At 37.5% G+C, this 24,156-nt stretch overlaps 3 protein-coding genes and 1 pseudogene across 8 annotated transcripts; 3 read left to right on the top strand and 1 right to left on the bottom strand.

The window, feature by feature from the left end:
• Positions 1 to 64: 64 nt before the first annotated feature.
• On the top strand, positions 65 to 2,768 carry LOC142542681 (scarecrow-like protein 21). Of its 4 annotated transcripts, none has more exons than XM_075649444.1 (2): positions 65 to 212; positions 637 to 2,768. In XM_075649444.1, the coding sequence occupies exon 2, from the start codon at positions 824 to 826 to the stop codon at positions 2,489 to 2,491; it is 1,668 nt and encodes a 555-aa protein (XP_075505559.1). In that variant the 5' UTR covers positions 65 to 212; positions 637 to 823; the 3' UTR covers positions 2,492 to 2,768. The 4 variants fall into 4 exon arrangements, with proteins under 4 accessions (XP_075505559.1, XP_075505562.1, XP_075505560.1 ...); XM_075649447.1 differs by having other exon boundaries at positions 78 to 212; positions 667 to 2,768; XM_075649445.1 differs by lacking the exon at positions 65 to 212 and adding an exon at positions 405 to 524.
• A 763-nt stretch (positions 2,769 to 3,531) lies between these two features.
• Positions 3,532 to 6,914, top strand: LOC142542680 (heterogeneous nuclear ribonucleoprotein 1-like). 2 transcript variants are annotated; one of them, XM_075649441.1, is made up of 5 exons: positions 3,533 to 3,774; positions 3,872 to 3,998; positions 4,304 to 4,536; positions 5,433 to 6,492; positions 6,723 to 6,914. In XM_075649441.1, the coding sequence occupies exons 3-5, from the start codon at positions 4,315 to 4,317 to the stop codon at positions 6,734 to 6,736; spliced, it is 1,296 nt and encodes a 431-aa protein (XP_075505556.1). In that variant the 5' UTR covers positions 3,533 to 3,774; positions 3,872 to 3,998; positions 4,304 to 4,314; the 3' UTR covers positions 6,737 to 6,914. The 2 variants fall into 2 exon arrangements, with proteins under 2 accessions (XP_075505558.1, XP_075505556.1); XM_075649443.1 differs by lacking the exon at positions 3,872 to 3,998 and having other exon boundaries at positions 3,532 to 3,774.
• An 878-nt stretch (positions 6,915 to 7,792) lies between these two features.
• Positions 7,793 to 10,910, top strand: LOC142542679 (inositol transporter 4-like; annotated as a pseudogene).
• Positions 10,911 to 12,147: 1,237 nt separating this feature from the next.
• Positions 12,148 to 17,155, bottom strand: LOC142542678 (putative MO25-like protein At5g47540). Of its 2 annotated transcripts, none has more exons than XM_075649439.1 (11): positions 16,508 to 17,155; positions 15,935 to 16,096; positions 15,579 to 15,697; positions 15,172 to 15,246; positions 14,427 to 14,520; positions 13,706 to 13,765; positions 13,346 to 13,414; positions 13,008 to 13,106; positions 12,621 to 12,665; positions 12,450 to 12,552; positions 12,148 to 12,363 (listed from the first exon to the last, which is right to left on the bottom strand). In XM_075649439.1, exons 2-11 carry the CDS (start codon positions 16,094 to 16,096, stop codon positions 12,287 to 12,289), a joined length of 903 nt encoding a protein of 300 aa, XP_075505554.1. In that variant the 5' UTR covers positions 16,508 to 17,155; the 3' UTR covers positions 12,148 to 12,286. The 2 variants fall into 2 exon arrangements, with proteins under 2 accessions (XP_075505554.1, XP_075505555.1); XM_075649440.1 differs by lacking the exon at positions 16,508 to 17,155 and adding an exon at positions 16,322 to 16,455.
• Positions 17,156 to 24,156: the final 7,001 nt, after the last annotated feature.

Genomic DNA, 24,156 nt, shown 5'->3' with positions numbered 1-24,156 from the left:
CGTAGCATAAAAAACGTGCGCACAATTGTGTAGCTTCATGGAAGCCGATATAAAGACGACTCTACTCCAACATTCCACAATTTTTGGCAAACGCGGGTTTTCCAACTCAACAACTTTAAGCTAATTTTTCCATGTTCTCACTCTCTCTCTGCCTAAGAACGCCTCTCTCACGCGCGCGCTCTCAGAGTCAAAGAGTCCGAGGAAGTTTTTGGGTATGTGAGGGATTATCTCTGTGTATCAATATTGTTTTTTTAATCTTTTTGTACTGAGTTAAGGAAGCATGTGATTTTTAGTCATATCTCCCAATTAGGCTAATTTTTGTACTAAGGTAAGGAAGGAAGCACGTGATTCTTGGAAGCATGTGATTTATAGTTATATCTGGTGGGTTTAATTTAGGAATTAATAATTGTTTGCCTTTAATTTGATTTATTTGTCTCACCAAAGTTTTGCAGTTACGGATATACTCACCACTTCAACCTGAAGAAGCTGTTTGCAATTATTTTTCTTTTCTTTTGATTTTTCAGGTTTTTATCTTTCTTGGTTTCTGTTAAGATTGCTTGCTAAGCAAAGCATAAATATGATGCACAAGCTCTGAAAAATGTTTCTACACTTAACACTAATATTTATGCCTTGCAGGTGTATTGATACCTTGTTTTTTTGAAGCAGATTTAGCATCCACTCTCACTCGTTGATAGTGGAGGTGGCTAAATGAGATATTTTGTTTGTCAAAATGGTATCTCACTTCTAAATGAGATTCTTCAACTCCATAAACCTTGTTCAAGTCACTGATGCAAAATAAAGTTTTGATTTGAAGTTTCTGGGAATGAAGGAGTCCCGGGCACTTCAAGCATCAGCCAATATCTCTAAAGTCAACAATCAATCTATGGAGAAAGTCAAGCCATCACGAGTTTCAAATTTTCAGGTTTTGAACAATGATTCGACTCAGAGCAAATACGGGGGAACTGATGTTTCATCTCCAGCTTACACTGAAGAATTCTTCACTTTGGAATCAACACCAGTGACTGGAGATTCTGTCTACAATTCGTCTTCAGTTGTAAGCGTGTCATCCTACAGAAGTCCCTTTTCTCCCCATTGTTCTCAATCATATGCTTCTGATCTCCTTCAGCATCACTCTTGTGATTATACTTGTGATTCATCGTTTAACGGGTCCTCTGTGCTTTACAATGAAGAGAAATTGGTGCATGCACCGTGGATGTTGAAGAATGATTTGATAGGACCTGAGTCTGCTGATGGTGATGATATTGGCTCCTTCAGTGGTATGGCGACACAACCTTTGTCCTCCACAAGGTACGATAAAATCCTGGAAATGGCTGTCCTCATGGACCTGAAACAATTGCTTGTCACCTGTGCTGAGAGGGTATCAGAAGCTGACTCAAACTCCATGTACGAAAGAAGATTGGCTGTATCAGCTGCAGAAGCTCTCATGGGCATGTTAGGAAGAAGGGTGTCGGTATCGGGTGACCCTTTACAGAGACTTGGTGCATACTTATTGGAAGGTCTCAAGGCAAGATTGTTGTCCTCCGGAAGCATAATTTACAAAAAGTTGAAGTGCAATGAGCCGGCAAGTTCTGAATTGATGTCATACATGCACGTGCTTTATGAAATCTGTCCCTACTACAAGTTTGCCTATGTATATGCTAATGCTGTGATTCGGGAAGCAATGGAAAATGAAAGTAGGATTCATGTCATCGATTTTCAGATTGCACAGGGAAGTCAGTGGGTTTCTTTCATTCTATCTCTTTCTAGACGGCCTGGGGGACCTCCTTATTTACGCATTACAGGTGTTGATGATTCTCAATCAGCTCATGCTCGAGGTGGAGGACTCGAGCTAGTCTGTCAGAGGTTAGCAAGTGTAGCTGAAGCATGTAGAGTACCATTTGAGTTCCATGGTGCAGGTATATCTGGATGTGAGGTCCAGTTCGAGAATCTTCAGGTTCGGCAGGGGGAATCTTTGGCCGTGATCTTTCCTTACATCTTGCACCACATGCCAGATGAAAGTGTTAGCACTACAAATCATAGGGACCGCCTCCTCAGACTAGTTAAGAGCCTTTCACCCAAAGTCGTCACCCTTTCTGAACAAGAATCCAACACCAACACTTCCTTATTCTTCCAACGATTTCTCGAAACTCTAGATTATTACTCAGCAATTTTTGAGTCCATTGATGCTGTACACTCCCGAGATGACAGACAACGGATTAGTACCGAAGAACATTGTGTGGGGAGGGATATTGTCAACATAATTGCTTGCGAGGGAATCGACAGGATGGAAAGGCACGAGCTTCTCGGTAAGTGGAGAATGAGACTTTCTATGGCTGGATTTTCTCCAGTCCCGTTGAGTTCTTCAGTTAGCACCGCCACAAGGGAATTGTTGAGGGATTATAGCACAAATTACAGGATAGCGGAAGCCAATGATGCTTTGTATCTAGGATGGAAGAACAGAGCATTATACACTTCTTCTGCATGGAGGTAGTAAAATAATGCAGCAATTAAGTATCTGTATTTGTACTGTTCTGTCTATTTTCCAATGTTTTTCCTGGGAATTAAACCATGTGCTGTTTTCTATTTACTAGAAATGGGGGACATGCGATTCTTCATGTGTAATACATTGTACACACCAATAACGATGATATATCTGTGTAACATAAATTGTAATTTAGCACTGAGATTAATCAACATCTGGTTGACAATGTAATTTATCGTGAATCCCATTTCTGTAAAGAATAGAGCTCTACAGTACAGATTCCATATCCATTATTACTTCTAATTTTGTTCCCATTTTTCAAATGATGAACAATGACATAAGTAGAGGTGACATTTGGTGTGAGGATAGAGAGAGAGCATTTAACCAAAGACTCATGCCTTGCCTCCAAAATCATGTTTAGTTATATTATATAAACTTTTTACAAAAAACATCCCAACTTATTTTTTCATGATCTTAAATAATCCTTTTACTTCTAAAGCGTATGCGCAACATTGTGACATTGCCCTCTCGTTGAATCAAGCTTTGCTAGCATGACTCGAATGATTGGGAGAGTAGAGGCCACCGATTTCGTAGTGTTTTTTTTAGCATAGTTTCATAAATAGTTTAAACTCAATAATTGTAGATAATTTTTTCAAGGAAGAGTATCAAGATAGAGTCTACAATTTGAGTTTAAAAAATAAAAATAAAAAACCCAATATATATATGTATGCATATATTAGAGTTGAAATTCATGATGGTGCATATGCATCAAATTTATTATAAATTTGTTCTTGGCGATGACACAACTTGCGTGCCAAGGATACATACGATAGACAGGAGCATCCTTCTATTTACAGCCATAAATGAATATTGACCATTTTCTAGCAACTACCAATGTTTCACCGAACTAGATCTGAATTTTGGTCTTCTGTTTTTTTTAAAAAAAATTTAACTACTGTGACATATGAAATGCCAACAAAATCATATTTTGAATTATGTTTCCAAGCTGCACGAATTATAAAATGAGAGATCAATTGATATTAAAACATGATAACACCATTCTCACCTATTTTTAGGATGTGAAGAATCAATCTCCGCAGCCAACACAACCTTTCTTTTTTTCTCTTTCACACCACATTACTAAATATATTTTTATCTTTGGCAATTCCATCAAAGACTGAATTTTGGTGAACAAAGCAAACGAAAAAGAGAAGAAAAGAGAGGGCCATTAGCCCTCTGCTTCTCTATCTATGCATCCTATCAGATCTTGAATTCAACAAACTTTTCTTCTGGTATTTGTTGTTTGGGATTTTAAGTTCATATTTTCCGAGGCGTTGATCTTTTTTAGTCGTTCATAGTCAAAAGTTTGAATCTTGAATGAATTTTCAGGGGTTCTGGATTGTGTGTGCTGTTGGTTATCGATCTGTTTGAGATTAGATGGTCTCCGTCTGAATCAAAATACACCCATTTGAAGTCGGGGAATTGCCGGGTTTCTGTTGTAATTTGTTTTCTTGAGGTCTGTTCGTTATTCAATCTACATTTTCTTGTTTGTATTAATTGGACTTCATTGCTTTGATGGCCGATTCTATATGGAGCTAGATATATGAGATACCGTAGCTGGATTGTAATATGAAATAGGACGGTGTCTAAATTTACTACACTTTCTCGTATATCCATTACTCGCTCTTAACTTTGTACTGAGTGCTACGGTTTTGGCAGTGATTCTTTTTGGTGATATTGATGATACTTAATTAGATGTTTTATGTTGCTTGGGTTCAATTTAATGAGTTGTGGATTGATTGAGCGGAATATTGTATGCAGGTGCGTAGAAAATGGAAATGGATTCCGGAAAACTGTTCATTGGTGGGATCTCTTGGGAAACCACTGAAGAGCGTCTGACAGATTATTTCCAAACTTTTGGTGAGGTGGCGCAAGCTGTGATAATGAAAGACCGGATCACAGGTCGTTCCCGTGGTTTTGGCTTTATCGTGTTTGCCAGTGCTTCTGTTGCTGAAAGAGTTTTAAAGGGAAGGCATATCATAGATGGCAGAGCTGTAAGTCATGTATCTTCACATTTGGTATAGCATTTGTGAATTGAATATTGTGTTGCAATTCATGGTATTAGTTTTGCTGAGCTTTATCAATGTTCATCAGGCAAGCACATAACCTGTATAGGTTTGTACTTTATGAAAAAATTGTGTGCCAATCTGAGTCAAGAGTGGAATTCTTATAAAGTAGCATTTCGTATCAGTAGATTGGTGAATATGTGAATTCGTCAATTACTATAATATTTTAAATTCATTAGATGATTCACGAAATTCACAAGTGAGATATACAGCTTAATTACCTCTTGGTACAAAGATGGATTCTTTTTATACAACACTTGGTGATTGGTGGTGCTCAACTCTTCATAGAACTTCTATATAATGAATTTAATCACTAGGAACTTTGTATGTTCTGTGATATAAATGGAACTTTGTATATATTGTGATATAGACGAAGTTTTGAGTGCACGAATCTTGGTGAAGTTAGTTGTTTGGGAAAAGAAGCTCTAAAAGCCTTTGGCATCAATTGTTGCTTTATTTTCTTCGCTTTCTTTTTGGTTTTCTCAGTTCTTTGGGCAACTAGTTAACAGTTGTTTCTTACCGATAATGATTCCATTATATGGTTCATTAAAGCATGATTTGAAGTGTAACGAGAATTAATGATGGAAATTAATTGTATTAGCACTGATTCAACATCCATCAGAATCAAATTTTTATGGTGTCATTTAATATTTTGATGAGTAGTGTTATTTGCATTTTGTTTGTGTTATATGCACCCTACTCATAAAGTGGATTTATTCTTATATTCCTCATAAAAGAGGAGTGTGAATAGTACCAAATGAAGTACAATTAACATTAGTTTTTTTTGACACCACTAAATTTATGTTCTTGTTTTCATTCATCAGGTAGAAGCTAAAAGGGCCGTACCTAGGGATGATAATCAAAATTCTACAAGAAACAATAGTGGGGCTGTTCAGAGTTCACCTAGTCCTGCCCGCACTAGAAAGATTTTTGTTGGAGGTCTCGCTTCGACCATCACAGAAATTGAGTTCAAAAGGTACTTTGACAAATTTGGAACAACAACAGATGTCGTGGTGATGTATGATCACAACACAGGTAGACCTCGAGGATTTGGTTTTGTTACTTACGATTCAGAGGAAGCAGCGGATAAAGTTTTGGCTAACACCTTTCATGAACTCAATGGAAAAATGGTTGAGGTTAAACGGGCAGTTCCTAAAGAGTTATCTCCTGGATCAACACGTAGTCAACCAAGTGGCTATAACTATGGCCTCAATAGGCTGAGCAGTTTCCTCAATGCTCATACACAAGGCTACAATTCAAACTCTGCAGGAGGCTATGGTATGAGAATGGATGGTCGGTTTAGTCCTGCGACAGTGGGCCGAAATGTGTATCATCCACATAGCCCATCAAAATATGACATAGACCTGAATTTAGACATGGGGTTTGGTTCGAACTATGGGGCAATAGGAGATTCTGTTAATGGCCATGGACGTGGAGTGCTCTCTCATTATACTGGAAACTCAGACAGATTCAGTAACTCCATCGGTGGAAACGTTGGAATTTTTGGGGATATGTGGGATTTTTCTCATGTTTCAACACAAGTTGAAGGAACTGGTTCTTTGATAACTGGAAATTTGGGTTATGGAAGTGGAGAGAGAAATTTTGTTGGCAGAGAAACCAACATTAGAAACAATGGAGGTTATACGGACTCGACGCAGTCATATTTTGTCACCAATAATTTTCGCGAGGCAGGGTTGGAGAATATATATGAGGGGGATTCATTTTTTGGAGACCGGGGTGGGCGTTTGTTACCCTTAGAGCTCGAGGGTTCTAGCTCATTTAATTATGGATTCGAGACTAAAGCTCCAAATGTTACACCTAAGAATTCAATTGGTTATGTCGGGGATTACATTGGTGCTAATCGCGCAACTAGATCAAATAGAGGTACTTGTTCCCTTTTTTAAAATAAACTCCTATATCTGCTATGCCGTTGCACTTTTCTTGTTCACTCCATTTTACTGACAACTATATTTGGAACTATTCCATATTCATTGGAATGAAAACGGTATATTCGATATGAATTGGAAAAACTACAGCTTTATATTTCTCGACCTGCAGAATGTAGCTGAAACTGTGGTTTTGTGGCTTACGGATGGTGTTTCATTTTTAAACAGGAATTGCAGCCTAGGGAAAACATCGAATGGATATCTTTTTCGGTGTAAGATAAATACAAGATAAGCAAAGTAGAGGAACAAGGGTTGCACCTGTTCCTGGGTGACATACAGGACACTGTTTTTCTATATGAGAATTCATCATCAGCTTTCTGCTAAAGATTTTGTGCTGAGATCCAAAACTCGAGCTTTCCATATAGTTTTTATTTGTTGTGAATTTAGTTTGAAATGTAAAATTGAATTGTGGAATACATCCTACTGGTTAGCTAAGTTTGCAGTCTATGCCACTGCCAGGTTTCTTGTCTATTATTTCTACGTAGGTGAGGAGTATTCCGATTTCTTGATTGCTCTGTCTCTGCAGTACAATGTTTTTCGCCGAACGACTTTGATTTTGACATATAGCAACTGAATGATGTGCATAACAGAGATGCAGTTCACTCCCTAATTAAAATTTTGGGTCCTTCCAATTCATGAAAATGTAGGCTAATCTTCTGCTACACAAATGCAAGTTTACACGTTTCCCAAACAAGTGGGATGGGATCTAAGGGTTTCCACCACCCGGGGAGCATAGAAGATTCCCTCGTCCTCTGTATAAACATCGCCATTGTGAACCACGCTAGGAAAGCCAATAAACTTGAAGATTGAGACCTCGAATTCCTCGTCAACTGTATTTTTCGCATTCAGAAGGTTTTTTCTGGGCGAGATGTAGAATTACTGCATTCTGGTCATATTTTTAAGTACACAACTTAAATCATAATGGCGTTTGCATGAAGAATACTAAACCCCCGTTGCTGAAAACCTTGATTACTTGTTCATTCTCCAACAAAATTTATCCCTCATCTCGTGAATTATAACTCAGCACTAGCATGAATCCCACAATGACGCGAATTCTCGACTCCAGGGGCAATCTCCAATGCAGAACAACATTTGAATCATTATTGTGTCTACAGTTAAGTCAATGAAATATATCAAAATTATATGAGTGTGAGTGTCATATTAGCGATATTTACGAAGACGAGCTATATACATAAAGATGAGTATAATTGGTGGCGGCATATCAAAATTCAAAAATAAAAAATAATTAATATAATCTGAAAGAAATTTAAAAACCCCTTTCTTCTCAAAGATGTCTTTGTATCGTTTTCCATCTATGCGCACTTCCATTCAAAAATTTCGAACATATCCAATTGCTGCCAAAATCAAGCGAGGCTAGTAAAATATCCAGCGATTGTGTTCTCACCTTGGCGCAGATCGTGAAGATGACTTTCAATTTCAAAGATCTCAGATATATTTTCTCGGGAAGAGTAGGTATCCCCGTTGAATACCAATTTTCTTTCCCCGAGGTATAGAGTAAGAAATTTTGCCAATTTCAGCGGTCATTGAGTTAATTAACCAAGACATGACCAGATTATTTCGGCATTCCACGCTTTGAATTTTGGATCAGATGTATCAGGACACTTCGATTCACCCGAAAGAAGATGATCTTTGCCCTTGCCATATCTGAACATCATGACGGACTGAGACCATGCAAGGTAATTTTGCCCGTTTAATTTATGATTGGTGATGGCGATTAGATTCGGCGCCAAAAGTGAAGAGGGTGAGGCATCGGAGGAAGGAGCTGTCATGCCGTATTTATTCATGAGTTTTATGTGTTTTTCTTTGTGTGTGACTCAATTTGCTGACAGATCGAATTTGCTTCATTGAGTGTATTTGGGACGAAACAAATGTTGTAAATAATCAAATAAATGGATATCATTCGAGGGAGTGATTGACCTTGCTGCCTACCAGTGCTCTAGATTTATTTTACGGAATTTGTTCGCTTATGTAAATTTAATGCTCAATCTATTCGTATAGAATCAGATTATCAAGCTGGGATTGGAATTGAGGTGGGAGTTATTAAACCAGATAAAACAGAGTTCACAGAATGCTGGCGAACAACCTGGGAAACACCTTACATTATGAGGCTTGCTTTATCAGCAGGCATCGGAGGGCTATTGTTTGGTTACGACACGGGTGTAGAACATTTCTATCAAATCATTTTGTTTTACTTCTGTGAATTATTTCACCTGTTCAATTCGTTGGAGTACAGATTTTGTTCTAGTGTAATTATATGTGAAATGATGAGAATAATGGTGCTTATTAGGTGTTATTTCTGGTGCCCTTCTCTACAATCGGGATGACTATAAATCTGTTGAGAGACATGGTTGCAGGTACATGACCAGTGGTCTTGCAATCCTGAGTTCCATACACTCCATGTACGAGATCCATGACCCTTTTCTATGTAGGAAAAAATAGTGAGCATGGCTGTGGCAGGAGCTATCATTGCTGCTGCTTTTGGTGGTTTGATCAACGACAAGTATGGTCGAGAGAAATTCATTTTTTTGGCTGATATCCTTTTTTTTGTTGGTGCAATTGTCATGGCTGCAGCTGTGGCCCCTTGATGATAATCCTTGGACGAATCTTTGTTGGCCTAGGTGTTGGAATGGCTTCTATGACAGCCCCACTTTATATCTCAGGAGCATCTCCTGCTAGAATCAGGGGAGCGTTCGTTAGCACAAATGGTTTGTTGATTACAGGAGGACAACTCTTGGCATGTCTTATCAACTTAGCATGTACTGAGGTAATTTTATGACTTTTCCAGCTTCAAGCTTTGGATGGTTAATTTCCTTTAAGTGTGATTGGTTTTTTTGTGTGGTAAAAGGCCCCTGGAACATGCAGTTGGATGCTCAGAGTAGCAGGCGTTCCAGCTGCTGTTCAGTTCGTGTTAATGCTGTCACTTCCCGAGTCTCCAAGATGGTTATATAGGCAGGTAACAATATCTTCAGATATTTGTACCACAACCCACATTGCTACTTTGATTTTTTTAACGTCTGTTAGGAAAACTATGTTTGAAAATCTGCCAAATTTTATCTTTAATCTCGCAGGATAAGGTAAAAGAAGCTGGGGCCGTTCTAGAGAAAATATAACCTGAAAATGAAGTTGAAGAAGAAATGAAAGCTTTACAGTCCTCCATTGAAGCCAAGAAATCCGATGAAGGGTCTATAGGGAAGGACTTTTTCTCATAACTAAAGAATATATATGGGGAAACATCGTTGTTCGTCGAGGCCTTTATGCAGGTATCACCGTACAAGTTGCTCAACAATTTGTCAGAATAAACACTGTCATGTACTACAGTCCTACAATCGTGCAGCTTGCTGGATTCGCGTCTAACAAGACATCCTTGGCACTGTCTCTTATTACTTATGGTCTAAATGCTGTTGGCTCTGTTGTTAGCATGTTTTTTGTCGACGGATATGGGAGGCGAAGGCTGATGATTATATCTATGTCTGGTATCATCATCTTCATTGTTGCATTATCTATCCTGTTTTACCAAGCCTCTGACCATACCCCACCAGTCGGCAGTTTTGAATCCCCCATTTTGGTAGAAACTCGACATGTAAAAAAAAATTTGCGAGCCTCGAATCAATCATCCTGGAATTGCAAGTTGTGTCTGATATCATCCTCGGATTGTGCTTTCTGTTCGAATGGGGACAACAAAGTAAGATTTTCTTGAATTTCATTTCCTACTAGTGCTGCTTTACATAATACACTTGCACTGCTCTGATTTCTGTTCATCTTTCTTGGTAGTATCTTCCTTGGGCCTATTTGGCTGTTACGGATGACTTAAAGGGTTTCTGTCAAGGAGAACATCGTACCTGGTACACAAAGGGTTGTCCGAGCAAATTCTGATTTTTTGCAGTCCTGCTTCTTGGGTTGTACATCATATCTTACTCTCCAGGAATGGGGACTGCACCGTGGATTGTGAATTCTGAGATTTATCCTTTGAGGTAGAAAGGCATGGGGGGAGGAATCATTGCAGTTTTCAACTGGGTTTCGAATCTTATAGCGAGCGAGACATTCTTAACTCTTATGGAAGCAATCGGTTCTTTGGGCACATTTCTTTGTTTGCTGGATTTTCCATTATTGGGCTTGTGATAATATATATATATGTACTTGTAACAGAAACAAAGGGATGGCAGTTTGAGGAGCTGGAGAAGGGCTTCAGACCAAGATTATTTTGCAAGAAAAAAGGCATTGATACTATGTACATACTATATCTCCAACAAAGTGTGTTCTCTCTTGGCTGTGCTCGTATGATTGGTCTCTGAGTGCTAAAACACCATAACTCAAATTGTTATAATTCACATGACATCCAAACCACCCTTAGAAGACGATCAATGGCAAACTGTTGGAATACTAGTTAGAAGACGATCAATGGCAAACTGTTGGAATACTAGTTAGCCACCATCACATTCTGGTAGTCGAATATCGGCTTTCGAGCAAGTATTACATCATAGTTAGTCCTTCCCTTGTCCAGTCCTAGATAATCGTCACGAGTAAATAAAACACGAGTTGTAGCAAGCAATGTCACAACTCTAGTCTTCTTATTGTTGCAACGCACTGGAGTTGGAAATAATCCTGGGTTGATCACTTTATCTCAAATTGCATTTATACCCTTCGTGGAGCTTGAAATATTTTATTCCTAGAAAGAGAACACTTTCCAAATTATTATATCGAAAATATTATTTAAGTGAAAAACAAATTATAAAAAAAGCCCTCCAGAAATATTTTTTCTTATATAAAACCAGTGACATCATAATTAGTGTTTTACACCTTGGAAGTTGGAACAGCATATGGAGGTTTTTTTGAGAATTACAATATTTTCACTGAAAATATCTTAATCCGATTTAAAAATTTCCCTCGCTGGTTCTTACTATGTAAGGCATCCGCATTTGTTAATGTTATAACACCCATCACCTCAGCAAAAATCGTAGGGTCCACATGTAATTTAAATGGAAACTTAACTTTATCCATCTTGGTTAAATAATATTTATTTAATTATTAAAATACATTATTAAATTAAATAATATACATATATATAAAATATTAATACATGTAATTAATGCTTAGTCCACCCCATTCACTCTCTTTAAAAAAATAATAATAAAATAATATATAAAAAAGGTAATGAATGTCCACATTACAATGCACAAGTGGGTGGATGTTTAACAAACACCCACAATGGGTTTGAACATCAATGTGGGTGCCCTAATGAAGAGTATTTCGAGAAAATATATTTCCAAATAATCGATATAATTAAAATTACGATAAAACACATGACACGAACTCACTTCTTAAATAAAATATTATGAAAAAAATCTAATGACAAATAATTCAAATTTAACATTTTAAAACATTCATATATTCCAGTTTTTCTCACTTTGATATTAATATCATACATATATTAAAATTTTAAGAAATGATATTTATATTCTATTTCTTGTTATTTGCATTTCTCATTAAAATTTGAATTTTATAATTATAATAATAAATTAAACCACTTAAATGTGATCATTTGTACACATCATAGCAGTTGAAAGAAGAATCAAAATAGGAAAGGAAGCGTCAATAAAAACCGGTGTGAAAACCATTAATTCACAAGTATATCTGGAAATAGATACCAACTGGGATTTTTTTATTATTACAACATTGCCATGAATTGTAAATACAACGAATGGAGCAAAAAATTAATCACGTTCTTTGGGCTCAAGTGCAGAAATTTCTTTGACAACTTGTGCTTTATCGGCTTCAAATTGTTCATCCTCTGCATCGCAAGGAGCGAAAACCGAGTTAAAACTTTCATTACATATATAATGATCAAGCATTTGCATTTTCATTCATCAATCATACCTTTCTCGGTCTTAAAATCAGCAAAAAGGCGTAGAAGCTTGCTTCTGTTCGTCACTAGGATACCGACAATATCTGGGGGCTTGTTCTGATTAGCCACGAATAACTGCACATATGTGATGCAAAATGAATGGCTTGCTTGAATTAGCTTAAGGGAGGATACACAAATCGTACCTTGAAGACATGAAACGCTTCTATCTGAATGCTCTTACTCGACTCCTGACAGAAGAAAGAATCCTCAGAATCAGAACATGATAATCAAATAAATATAAGACAGATTCTCTGCTGAGAAGATCACGAATGTCACAAGGATGAGACAGGATTCCAATTCTTTCAGTAACTCTTTCAGTAACTTTTGAGGGGCATTGTTGCATATTCTAATCTAGCATCAAAGAATTCGTCCTGTTTGGGTTCTTGATGCCATTTTAAATAAACTTTGTCGTTTAGTTTATTAATTCATTTTTTCAGCTTTAAAATCTACCATCAATTTTTTTTTTTCATTCCTATTTTTACAAACACAAGGCCAGGTTTAGTTTCCAAAACCATAAGAAGCAATCTTACTCTGAGAAGATTCATGAGGATCCTTAAGTTGTCCCGCGAGCTAACATATCGGATCATCACAGTTGAATTTGAACGATCCAATAGGATATCACCCAACAGCTGAAAAGAATACATCATACGGATCAGAATTCACTAAGCAAGTAATAAAATCAACTGCGGGAAAAAGATGCCCAGTAGGTATAGTGGTATAGTATCCAGCAATTATTCAGTTGAAACGCTTTACTAATTTTGTTTTCATTTGTTCTTGATTGCTTCAAGGGGTTTATGGAGGAGGGTTTGTCGTGTGAAATTGTCACATATAAACCAAACGAATAAATAATATATTGAAAAAGCATTACCTTGATAGCCTGCCTTCTGGTGATATAGTTGGTAGATTCAAGAAGCTTAAAGTTATATTCTGCAAAGAACTACAGTAAAAGCAACCAGAAGATCAAAAGTGGAGCATATCAAAAGCCCAGGAAAACATTGTTTGTTCCCAATGTCAGTGTAAAAAATCGGATTTAAACACAAATCGAGCACCACTATTTACAAAAGCGGAACCGTTTGAAATTATTACGAGAAAAGTAAGCTTTACAAACTAAACCATAGCCTCAAAATCAAATTACAATGTTTAATGAATGCAGCATTTTCTCAACTACATACTGCTAGTGGAGATGCATGTAAAACATGGGCGGTCAAACAAAGCCAAAATCACTAACCCATTCATAATTCTTGGAAAGAAATTCGGACACAGTCGACTTATGCCTAGTTAATAGTTCCTGTAACAAGATATATGAGTTGACACATGTTAGTTATACATCAATACCAGAATGACAGTACATTGTGAGAGAGAATAAAGAAAAATATTCGATCTTTCATCCCACATCTCATGTTTGCACTCTATTTTGCCGACCAAAAAAGACACACAAACACACAAAGCCACAGGTTCAAGGTGTTACTTTACATAGTGCTTCTGTCATACATCAAGAGAATAAGGAACCGAGCATTAGCAAAACATTTCAGAGCACAGTTATACATCCATTTCTTCATCTGATCCTAGGATTAAGGTGCATCAGAAAACTAATAATCGCTTTCACAGAGGGAGGGCCCCTTATCAAATGCTGTGCCATTTTAATTCAATTAGAAAGAAGATTCCACACCCACAAATATAGCTACAGGATCTTTGAAAAGCAGAGAAGTTGATCAGTTGAAAAGTACTACAAAGAATTCTTTGTCTTGGGTCTTGTGGAGCAAGATTTGCAAAATTTCAAAATGATGGTATGAGGCTGAATAAAGACTTGAAATAAACATGGTGCAGACAATGCAATTGCAAGCTACTAACCTAATATCCCCTTGTCTACTTCAGACCATTGGGTAATGTAGCATGCAGAACATCAACCAACAAATGTGAGTATAAAAGAGTTGATGAACTAAATTAACCTTGAAAGTGGCAGCAGCATCAGAAGCAATGTCAAAATTTGGAAGTTGTATAAAATAAAAAAAATTCTTCATTCGTTCTGATTCCAAAACATACCTGCAAACGAAAGCTCGCCCTTGAACACAAACATCAAATTTCTACAAATGCAAGCATCAACGACCAAATTTCATATTCTACAGGATACATACTAAATGATGCACAATGGCCTTCAATAATTATTTGTATTCAGAAAAAAGTAAATTACTTTTTTTTAAATGACTGCAGTTTCCCAAAAAAGACTGGATGTTTGTGAAGCAGTATATCCATTTAGTTCAAAAATAAGTAATAAGCTAGAGCCGAAGTACATAGCTTGAGACGTCAGGGGTGCAACAAGGGAAACACGGTAAAGTGAGCTGAACTAAATTCCATATCATATGACATTTCAAGGAATAATAATATCAAATAATTTTTTTATCACTATGAAAAAGATGATGTGACTAGCTGGAAAAATACTTGACACAAAGTAGTTAGAAAAGATATCATGTTTTGTTCGTTAAGATAATATAAAACACAAAAGAGTAGCCCATCAAAATCTGATAAATGCATCTCAGCATAAACTGCCATACCTTGAAATGGTAATAATCTAGATTGACGTGAATGAACCAATATAATAAACAGAGAAGCTACTACACAATATTTTTTCCTTTCAAAACCATTTCACAGAAGTAGATTTTTACAAGAGCAAGCGAAACGAAGCAAATCACTCACCTTGCAACACTTTGGTGGCGTATGCACTCCCTCAACATTGCACCATAGTGTAATGCCATATCAGTATTTTCATAACTAACAGGAACAGAAAAGTAAAGTCAATCATTGTGATGGTATAAATTTTCAAAAGAAGAAGAAAAATAACGAAACCCCACTCTTTCACCACATGCTTTCAAAGAAATGAATATTGAAAAATATTCAAACTAGATGTTTCCAATCGGGTAAGATACAGAGCAAGGATAATGCAAGTGGAACCTTTCTCTGATATGAAATATAAAAAATGTGCAACGGAAAAAATCATACTATCTAATTTAATTTGAGATTCCTATTTACAAGTTCCAACTTCCAACTCAGAAAATTTCGTTTATCAAACTACGGTCTAGTGAATTTTTCCTATGCTAGCTTACCCTGAAATCAACACATCCATCAAATCTACGTTCTTTTCCAAGTAATCACAAGCAATCAACCTCGACTGAACCTGCTGCCTCTGCAGATTCGCAACAACCTGTGTTGCATCTTTGCGGGTCTGCAAAAGTTAATCTTATTGAGAACACAGATCTCTATAGTCATCTGGCCAAGTAAATAGATGGGATAACAGTTATGCCACAGTGCAGAGCCAAAAACAATGATCAGTATTTTTGTACTTTCCAGATCAAGTTCACCAATCAGATTTTTAAATAAAAAAAAAGAATAGAGCTAATGAAGATGGACAAAAAATAACCTGTTTATTCATTGCATTCAAACTAAACCATTTGGAAATTACCTCCAAGTTCAGCTGGGGAAGACATGTGATTAGTAGGCGTAGAGAGTTCTCCCTGAAAAACTCCTGTGTCAACTGCGTACAAGCTTCGGCTACAGGCTCAGTTTCACTATCACCATAAAGAATCACCTTCAAATCTCGCATAAGTTTGCTTAATTCCATCATCTGGACAAAGTGAAACGAGAAAAAGGAAAGAGACAACCTTGTCAATAAAAAGAAGACTACAGTCGCAGAAGGCTATAGGAGCAACAAGGGCAAATTAGAATAAATTTGGTCCAGAACACTACTGTGTTTTGGCCATCAGGGGCCAAAGTTCAATCTTTATAAAACCAATAAAATAAATTCCGAACGATTTCAATTTGAGCGTTACTGCTGGCACCCCAGGTGTACCTGGTCATCCTGGGAAAGCAACCCAAAGATGGAGAATAAAGCGATGACGAATCACCGAAGTAACAGTATCCATTAAAATTTAATCAAGATGCTCTTACAACACCACCAAAAAACAAATAAACGAATGAAAGCAGACAAGCGAAAAACCAAAACCAAATTAACGAAAACATAGATATATTTATACACCTTTTCGTCGCGTTTGCTCTCCTTAGTGTCAACAACACCACGATCGACAAAGACGAGCAGATCGCGTGTCTGGCGCACGAGGTCGGCTGGGGTCTTGGACTTGGACTTAGGGACGACAGCCTTCAACTTGGCATTATCAGCGCCACCCCCATCGTTAATGTCCGGTAGCGAAGGCCTCCGGACGACCGCCGGAGGAGCCGAGGGCCGCTGCGCCGCCGGCCGGCCTCCGCTTGACAAACACCCTCCTATTTTTTCTGAATTTTATATCCCCCAACGTTACTTTTGACAATCGACAGCTGCAAAAAAGGGTCAACTTTCCGATCTTTGAGAAGGGTTTTCGATTCAGCACGGATATTCTGGGAATATCTACCCAAATTCTCGGGGTTATCGAAGATTAACGAGGAATCGTGGGTGTTTGAATTTGGTGCTTATACATGTGGGATAATCCATCTCTTGAATGCTACTTGTCGATGATATCACGCTCATCTACAAAAATTTATGCTCCGATGAGACTGGATATTTCATCAAATCAAATACGGCCACAAGTGGTGATCAATAATAAATTTCCGTTGGGAACAAATGAAATTTTTTTGGAGAACACAACACAGCTCTTGAACACGTATCTCGGGCTTCTATTTCTTTTAAACGTATATAATATTTATTGTTCTTTATATCGCTATCAAGCAAATACATTTTATCTTCGGGCAATTTGATATTGACGTTATCGGATTTGAATCTTCTGCTATGAGTATAATATTGATGATATATATTTTTTATACGAGATAATGATAGACTTCACATAATATCATATAAATTTGAAAAAAGTTTCAGACAAAACGAGATGATCAGGTGTTGTGTTTCATCTACAAGCACAACATCAGATGCTGTGTTTCAGCCATAATAGAAAATACAAATCCCTCACTATCAAAAAAATTAACTTTCTCCTCAGTCTCTATTCTTCCAAATATTTGGTTTGGTTCCCTAATCATTTAAAATTTTCAAAAATATCATCAATCTTCATAATTGTGGTATGTGAAATTGTTATACTTATCGAGTCTGTTCTTAAAATCATATAGCCCAAACACTTGCAGCTACACAAAATTTTCAGACAGTCGCAACATATGGTTCCTGACGCAGATTGCTTCAACACCATCTAATACAACCATGTTTCGTTTTCTACCTCAGGTGCATAGTAAAGTGATTCAATTTAAAATAATACATGAGAAAGACAGCAAGTTTTGATCTTTTTATTCAAACATATAATTTATTAATACATAGTAACCTCGTGTAAATGATGTCTTCATCTTCCTTATGCCTAGATATTTATAAAAGTCACGTTAGATTTGAAATTAGACTTAAAATATTGTGAATCATTCTGCATTTGTGGTCGACATCATCTTATGAGTGGTGGTCTTTTCAACCACTAGTTAGAGGCTTGTCATTACTGGTGGTTAAGTGGTCAATCTTCCACTAGTTAGTAGAATCGTCTTTTAGTGGTGGTTCATCTTCCACTGATAGAGTGCTTGAATCACATGCATACTTTATCTTTGTCGGGGAACTTCTACTTTTGTATGGTCCCGAGGAAATTATTTTTTTGCGTGGTCCCTCACCACGTGATCTTTTTCTGCAAAATGATTTCGGTTCGTTCTGGGTCGAAAGCCTTTACCGAATTTTGGCTCGTTTTGGTTAAGGCATTCTGGGTAGATACTTTCTGACCATCTTCCCACATGAGTCATATTACTGAATTTCCAGCGAGTTTCTTTGCTCTCTGATAGCTTCCTATTCCAAATAAGATTTTTTTTCAAATAGGTTTTCTGCAAAACCTATTGTTTTTCTTTTTATAGTGTTTAACAGAAAAGATCTATTTACAGAACTCTGATGTAACTTAAATGGAAACTTGACTTTGTCCATATTGGTTAGACAGACCCATAGACCTCATGCTCTTCTAGTAGAGATGACATCTTTAGTTAATGAAGCTAAGGCTTCGCGTGAGTCTTTTAAGTTTGAAAATTTATCGTCAATTTACCCTTTATATTTATATCATAAATATTATAATAATTGAGACCATTTGTCGATTTTTCACAACAATTTTTTCTCTATTTTTGCGTTGATGTTATATTTAATATGTAAACATTTTTTTCCGCACGATTATTGTCTCAAGCATTGTTACACTTTATGGAGGTGTAATAATGATTGGTCAAGAGACTCTCTCTCGCGCACACAGGCGTAGGGGGTGCATATCCCCCACATGAATGAGAATTTAAAGTTATACGAAAGGATTCCACTGATAAAGTTCAACAGTTGAGTCTTGCATAGGATAGGTAGGTGTTACCCTTTGAACCTTTCTTTGTGAAAGCATATTAATTCACTGGTTGACAGTAGACATGATGTCTTTGAATTGTACATCCGTTTGTGTGAATTGTGATATACTTCACACAAGACTCTCCCTGATATTATTAAGTTCTCATGATTGTGTTCTTTTTGGCCATGAACACACGCCTGGTTCTGCAAGAGTGTCTAGAATTGAGCCACGTAATTCCTTCGAAGCGGCCACACTTCTCTCTCACATAGATGATTCTATATTGCTTTTTATCAGAATCATTAAAAGCCGTAAGCTTATCCTCAACATTCACTGTTTCATAATAGGAATGGACTAGGGATAACCCCCACAGTGCTTCTCCAAATTAGTGCGATTAGGTTGTCCCATTGAACCTAGTTCTTGGGATCTCCAGTCAGCGTAGGTTGGGTTTTCCTTCGCACCAATTTATTCTATAGGCTTGAGCCCCATTCCCCTTGACGATTTCGCAACTAACTCTCTGTTTAACCCTTTGGTCAGCGGATCCGCAATATTATCCTTTGACTTTACATAGTCAACAGAGATAACTACAGTTGAGAGTAGTTGTCTAATAGTATTATGTCTACGACGTAAATGCCTAACTTACCATTATACGTTTTATTTTGTGCCCTTCCAATCGCAGATTGGCTATTACAATGTATGCATATAGCCGGCACTGGTTTTTCCCATCATGAAACATCTTCTAAGAAGTGACGCAGTCATTCAGCCTCTTCAGCACTTTTTTCAAGAGCTATAAACTCATATTCCATTGTGGATCTTGCTATTACAGTTTGTTTAGAAGATTTTCCACGCAATTGATGCACCTCCTAAAGTGAATACAAATCCACTTATAGATTTTGAGTCTTTCGTATCAGATATCCAATTTGCATCGCTGTATCCCTCAATAACAGCAGGATAATGATCACGAGTGTAACTTAAGTATCTTAGCAATCTGATAATTGCTTTCCAGTGTTCAGCTCCTGGATTACTCGTGAATCTACTCAATTTGCTCACTGCATAAGCTATGTCTGGTCTTGTACAACTCATTAAGTACATCAGACTTCCAATGACTCGAGAGTACTCTAATTGAGACATACTTTCACCTCGATTCTTTGATAGATGCTGACTGGTATCTATCGGAGTTTTAGCCAATGCAGAGTCATCATTGTTGAATTTCTCAATTATTTTGTCAACATAATGTGACTGACTTAGGACTAGCCCTTCTGATGTTTTATGGATTTTAATTCCAAGGATTACATCGGTTAAACCCAAATCTTTCATGTCAAATCTTGAGTTCAATAACTTTTTGGTGGATTTGATCATCTTATCATTACTACCACTGATAAGTATGTCATCTACGTAAAGACATAAAATGACATATCCATTTTCAGTGTTTTTTATGTATACACATTTGTCACAATCACTGAATTTAAATCCACTTTCCAACATGGCCTTATCAAATTTTCGTGCCATTGTTTTGGTGCTTGTTTTAAGCCATACAGAGGCTTCACCAGTTTACAAACCTTATTTTCTTGACCAGTCGCAGAAAATCCCTCAGGTTGTTCCATGTAAATTTCTTCTTCTAAATCTTCATTTAGAAAAGCTGTCTTTACGTCCATTTGGTGTACTTCAAGATTCCGCAAGGCGGCAATCGCAAGTATCACACGAATAGAGGTTATTTTCGATACAGGAGAATATGTGTCAAAGTAATCAAGCTCTTCTCATTGATGGTAACCTTTAATTATCAATCTGGCTTTATACTTATCTATGGTTCCATCTGATTTCATTTTCCTTTTGAAAACCCATTTACAGCCTAGTGGTTTGCTTCCTGGATGAAGATTTACTAATTCCCAAGTATGATTTTGTAAAATGGATTCCATTTTGGAATTGATAGCCTCTTTCCATAGAGGTCTCTCAGATGAACTGATTGCTTCCTTGAAGCTTTGAGGTTCACTTTCCATCATAAAAGTGATGAAATCCGGACCAAAGGATTTCTCAGTCCGCTCTCTTGCTACGTCTAGGTTCAATGTCTTGATCAAGCTCTTGTTCTTCATCAATTGTTTCATATAATCTTTTGGATGAACTTGGTTCTTCCTTAGATTTGCCTGGAAACATGTGTTCAAAGAATGAAGCATTTCTTGATTCCATTATCGTATTCTTGTGAATATCAGGTATTTGATATTCATGTACAAGAAAACGATAAGCGCTACTGTTTTGAGCATATCCAATGAAAATGCAATCAATAGTTTTTGGTCCTATCTTTACTTTCTTTGGAGTGGGTACTGCTACCTTAGCAAGACACCCCCACACTCGCAAGTATTGGTAGGAAGGACTTCTACCTTTCCATAACTTATATGGACTATTATCTTGCTTCTTTCAGGGTACCTTATTTAAAAGGTAATTTGCTGTTAGAGCATCTTCCCCCCACATGTTCTGTGGTAAAACAGAACTTAATAACAACGCATTCATCATTTCTTTCAATGTGCGATTCTTTCTCTCTGCAATGCCATTTTGCTGAGGAGAATAAGGTGCAGTTCTTTCGTGTTTGATACCGTGTTGAGCACGAAACTCAGCAAATGGTGATTTATATTCACCTTCACGATCACTTCTTAGCACCTTAATTTTCTTGGTAAGTTGGTTTTCAACTTCACTCTTATATTGGACAAATTTGTCAATAGCTTCATCCTTACTTTTGAGGAGATATACATAACAAAATTTTGTGCTATCGTCAACAAAAGTGATGAAGTATTTATTTCCACCACGAGTTTGCACACTTTTTAGGTCACATATATCACTGTGAATTAGATCAAGTGGTTCACTATTTCTTTCAATAGTTCGAAAAAATGAACTTGTTAGTTTTGCCTCAACACAAGTTTCACATTTGTGTTGTTTATCAATTTGGAATGCATGAATGCTTTTCATGTTAATTAGTCTACGAATTGTATCGTAATTAACGTGTCCAAGTCTACCATGCCATAAACAAGAAGACTCAAGCAAGTAAGCAAAAGTATTAACTTTATTCATCACAGGCTTAACAGCCATAACATTGAGTTTGAATAACCCATTACAAACATAACCTTTGCCAATAAACATTCCACTTTTCGACAAAACCACTTTATCTGACTCGAATACAATGCGGAAACCATGCTTCTTCAGAAGCGACCCTGACACCAAGTTCTTGTGGATGTCAGGCACATACAGCACATTGTTCAAAGTCAGTTCTTTTTCAGATGTCATCTTTAGACTTTAGGACAACTTTCCCTTGACCCTTGATCTCGGAAGTGGCGGAATTTCCCATGAATAGCTTTTCACCATTCATAGATTCCTCAAGAGTAGCAAACATCTCCTTGTCGGAGCAAACATGGCGAGTGGCACAAGTGTCGATCCACCACTCCCTTGGGTTAGAACCCACCAGATTAACTTATGATATTACAGCACAGAGATTCATGTTCGAAACCTCTTGAGATATGTTCTCCACCATATTCACCTCTCAGTTTCTCTTTGGCTTCTTACATTCAGATGCCTTGTGACCCATGCTATTACAGTTATAGCATTTTCCATAGAACTTCTTCTTTGAAACACCTCCTTTGGGTCTGAGGTTCAACTTCTTGTTGGATGGAGAGAAGTTTCTCTTTTTCAAGTTTTGGCCATGCTCGACAACATTTGCCTTAGCGGCAACAGGAGAAAACAATCGTCTTTCCGAACTTTTGTTGTCTTCCTCGATGCGAAGTCTAACAATGAGCTTTTCAACGTTCATCTCCTTTCGCCTGTATTTCAAGTAGTTTTTGAAATCCTTCCAAGCTGGTGGTAGCTTCTCAACTATAGCAGCCACTTAGAAAGATTCGCTCAACATCATCCCCTCGGCGTGGATCTCGTGAAGAATCACTTGGATTTCTTGAACTTGACTGATAACCGGCTTAAAATCCACCATTTTAAAATCCAGAAAGCGGCCTACAAGAAACTTCTTGGCCCCGACATCCTCGATTTTGTACTTTCTGTCAAGGGATTCCCATAGCTCTTTGGCTGTCTTCTTTTCGCAGTACACATTGTACAGCGAGTCTGCCAATCCATTCAGCACATATTTTCGGCATAGGAAATCAGAATGATTCCAAGCCTCCAGTGCACCGACGGATTCAACATCTCCCTCGCCCTCTTTCAGGTTAGGAGCATCCTCAAATAGGAATCTAGCTAGGTTCAATGTTGTCAAATAAAAAAGCATTTTCTGTTGCCACCTCTTGAAATCCACACCAGTGAACTTCTCAGGTTTTTCACCATGGCTGGCAGGGACAGTAACTGCAGCAGCACGTGGGACAACTTGAGTAGGTACAACATGGACAACATGACCAGTTTCCCTTTGCACGCTGATTTCAGTAGCCATATCTGAACTTTATCACGTAATGAGTAAAATCTGTTTTAAGTTTGTTGTTCAAAATATATGAAAAAACATGACATATAGCTATGTGTAAAACCAGCAAATCAGTATAGTGAATCAAAACAGTAGTATAATGCTTAATTAAATCAAACCGAGGCCTGTAGTTTGTACAGTTTCCTTAAAACAGATTCGCCCCTCCGGTATGTGCTACGAAGATTCAGCGGACGTCTGTTTCCCAGGATACAACGGGTAAACCAGCAGAGTTGCAGCACAAAGCACTATGCTAGCGAACAAAAGCAGTACCTGAACTTTATCAGGGAATGGAGTAGAAGCAGAACAAGCAGAAGTAGTACTGTAGCAGCAGAAGCAGCACTGCAGAACAAGCAGAAGTACTGTAGCAGAACAGAAGTACTGTAGCAGAAGCAGAACGAGCAGCAGTACTGTAGTAGAAGAAGCAGAAGAACTGTAGCAGCAGGAGAAAGTGGATTTTTCGGTCTCTTGCCAAAGGTTGTCATAAAGATGCCTTTAAGATGGTAGATGAAGCACCGACAGTCATGCCATGCGAAAGATCTGAAGGGCATGTGAAAGGTCTCAACTGAAAAAAAATTAACAAAAGATGGCATAGACTGCTAGGCGATTTTTTGCCTTGATCGATCGGTCCGACATTCGACGCACCCAGGTCGCGCTCGTACTTGCACACAAGTCAAGCCTTTTTTTCACTGCAAATCAGGCCCATGATTTGGGTCCCCCTGCGCCTGTGTGCGGGAGAGAGAGCCTCTTGACTAATCATTGTTACACCTCCATAAAGTGTAACACAATATAAACTTATCTATACCACTTCATTTTTTCAATGTGGGACAAATCTACCTTTCCAAATTTCTATTCACTTACATGGAAAGCCCATAAACCTAAAAGCCCACCTTTTAATCCAACAAGCATAGC

This window comes from Primulina tabacum, chromosome 4, assembly GCF_025594145.1.
Source record: "Primulina tabacum isolate GXHZ01 chromosome 4, ASM2559414v2, whole genome shotgun sequence".
Taxonomy (NCBI): Eukaryota; Viridiplantae; Streptophyta; class Magnoliopsida; order Lamiales; family Gesneriaceae; genus Primulina; species Primulina tabacum.
This window is presented reverse-complemented; position numbering and strand designations above follow the sequence as displayed.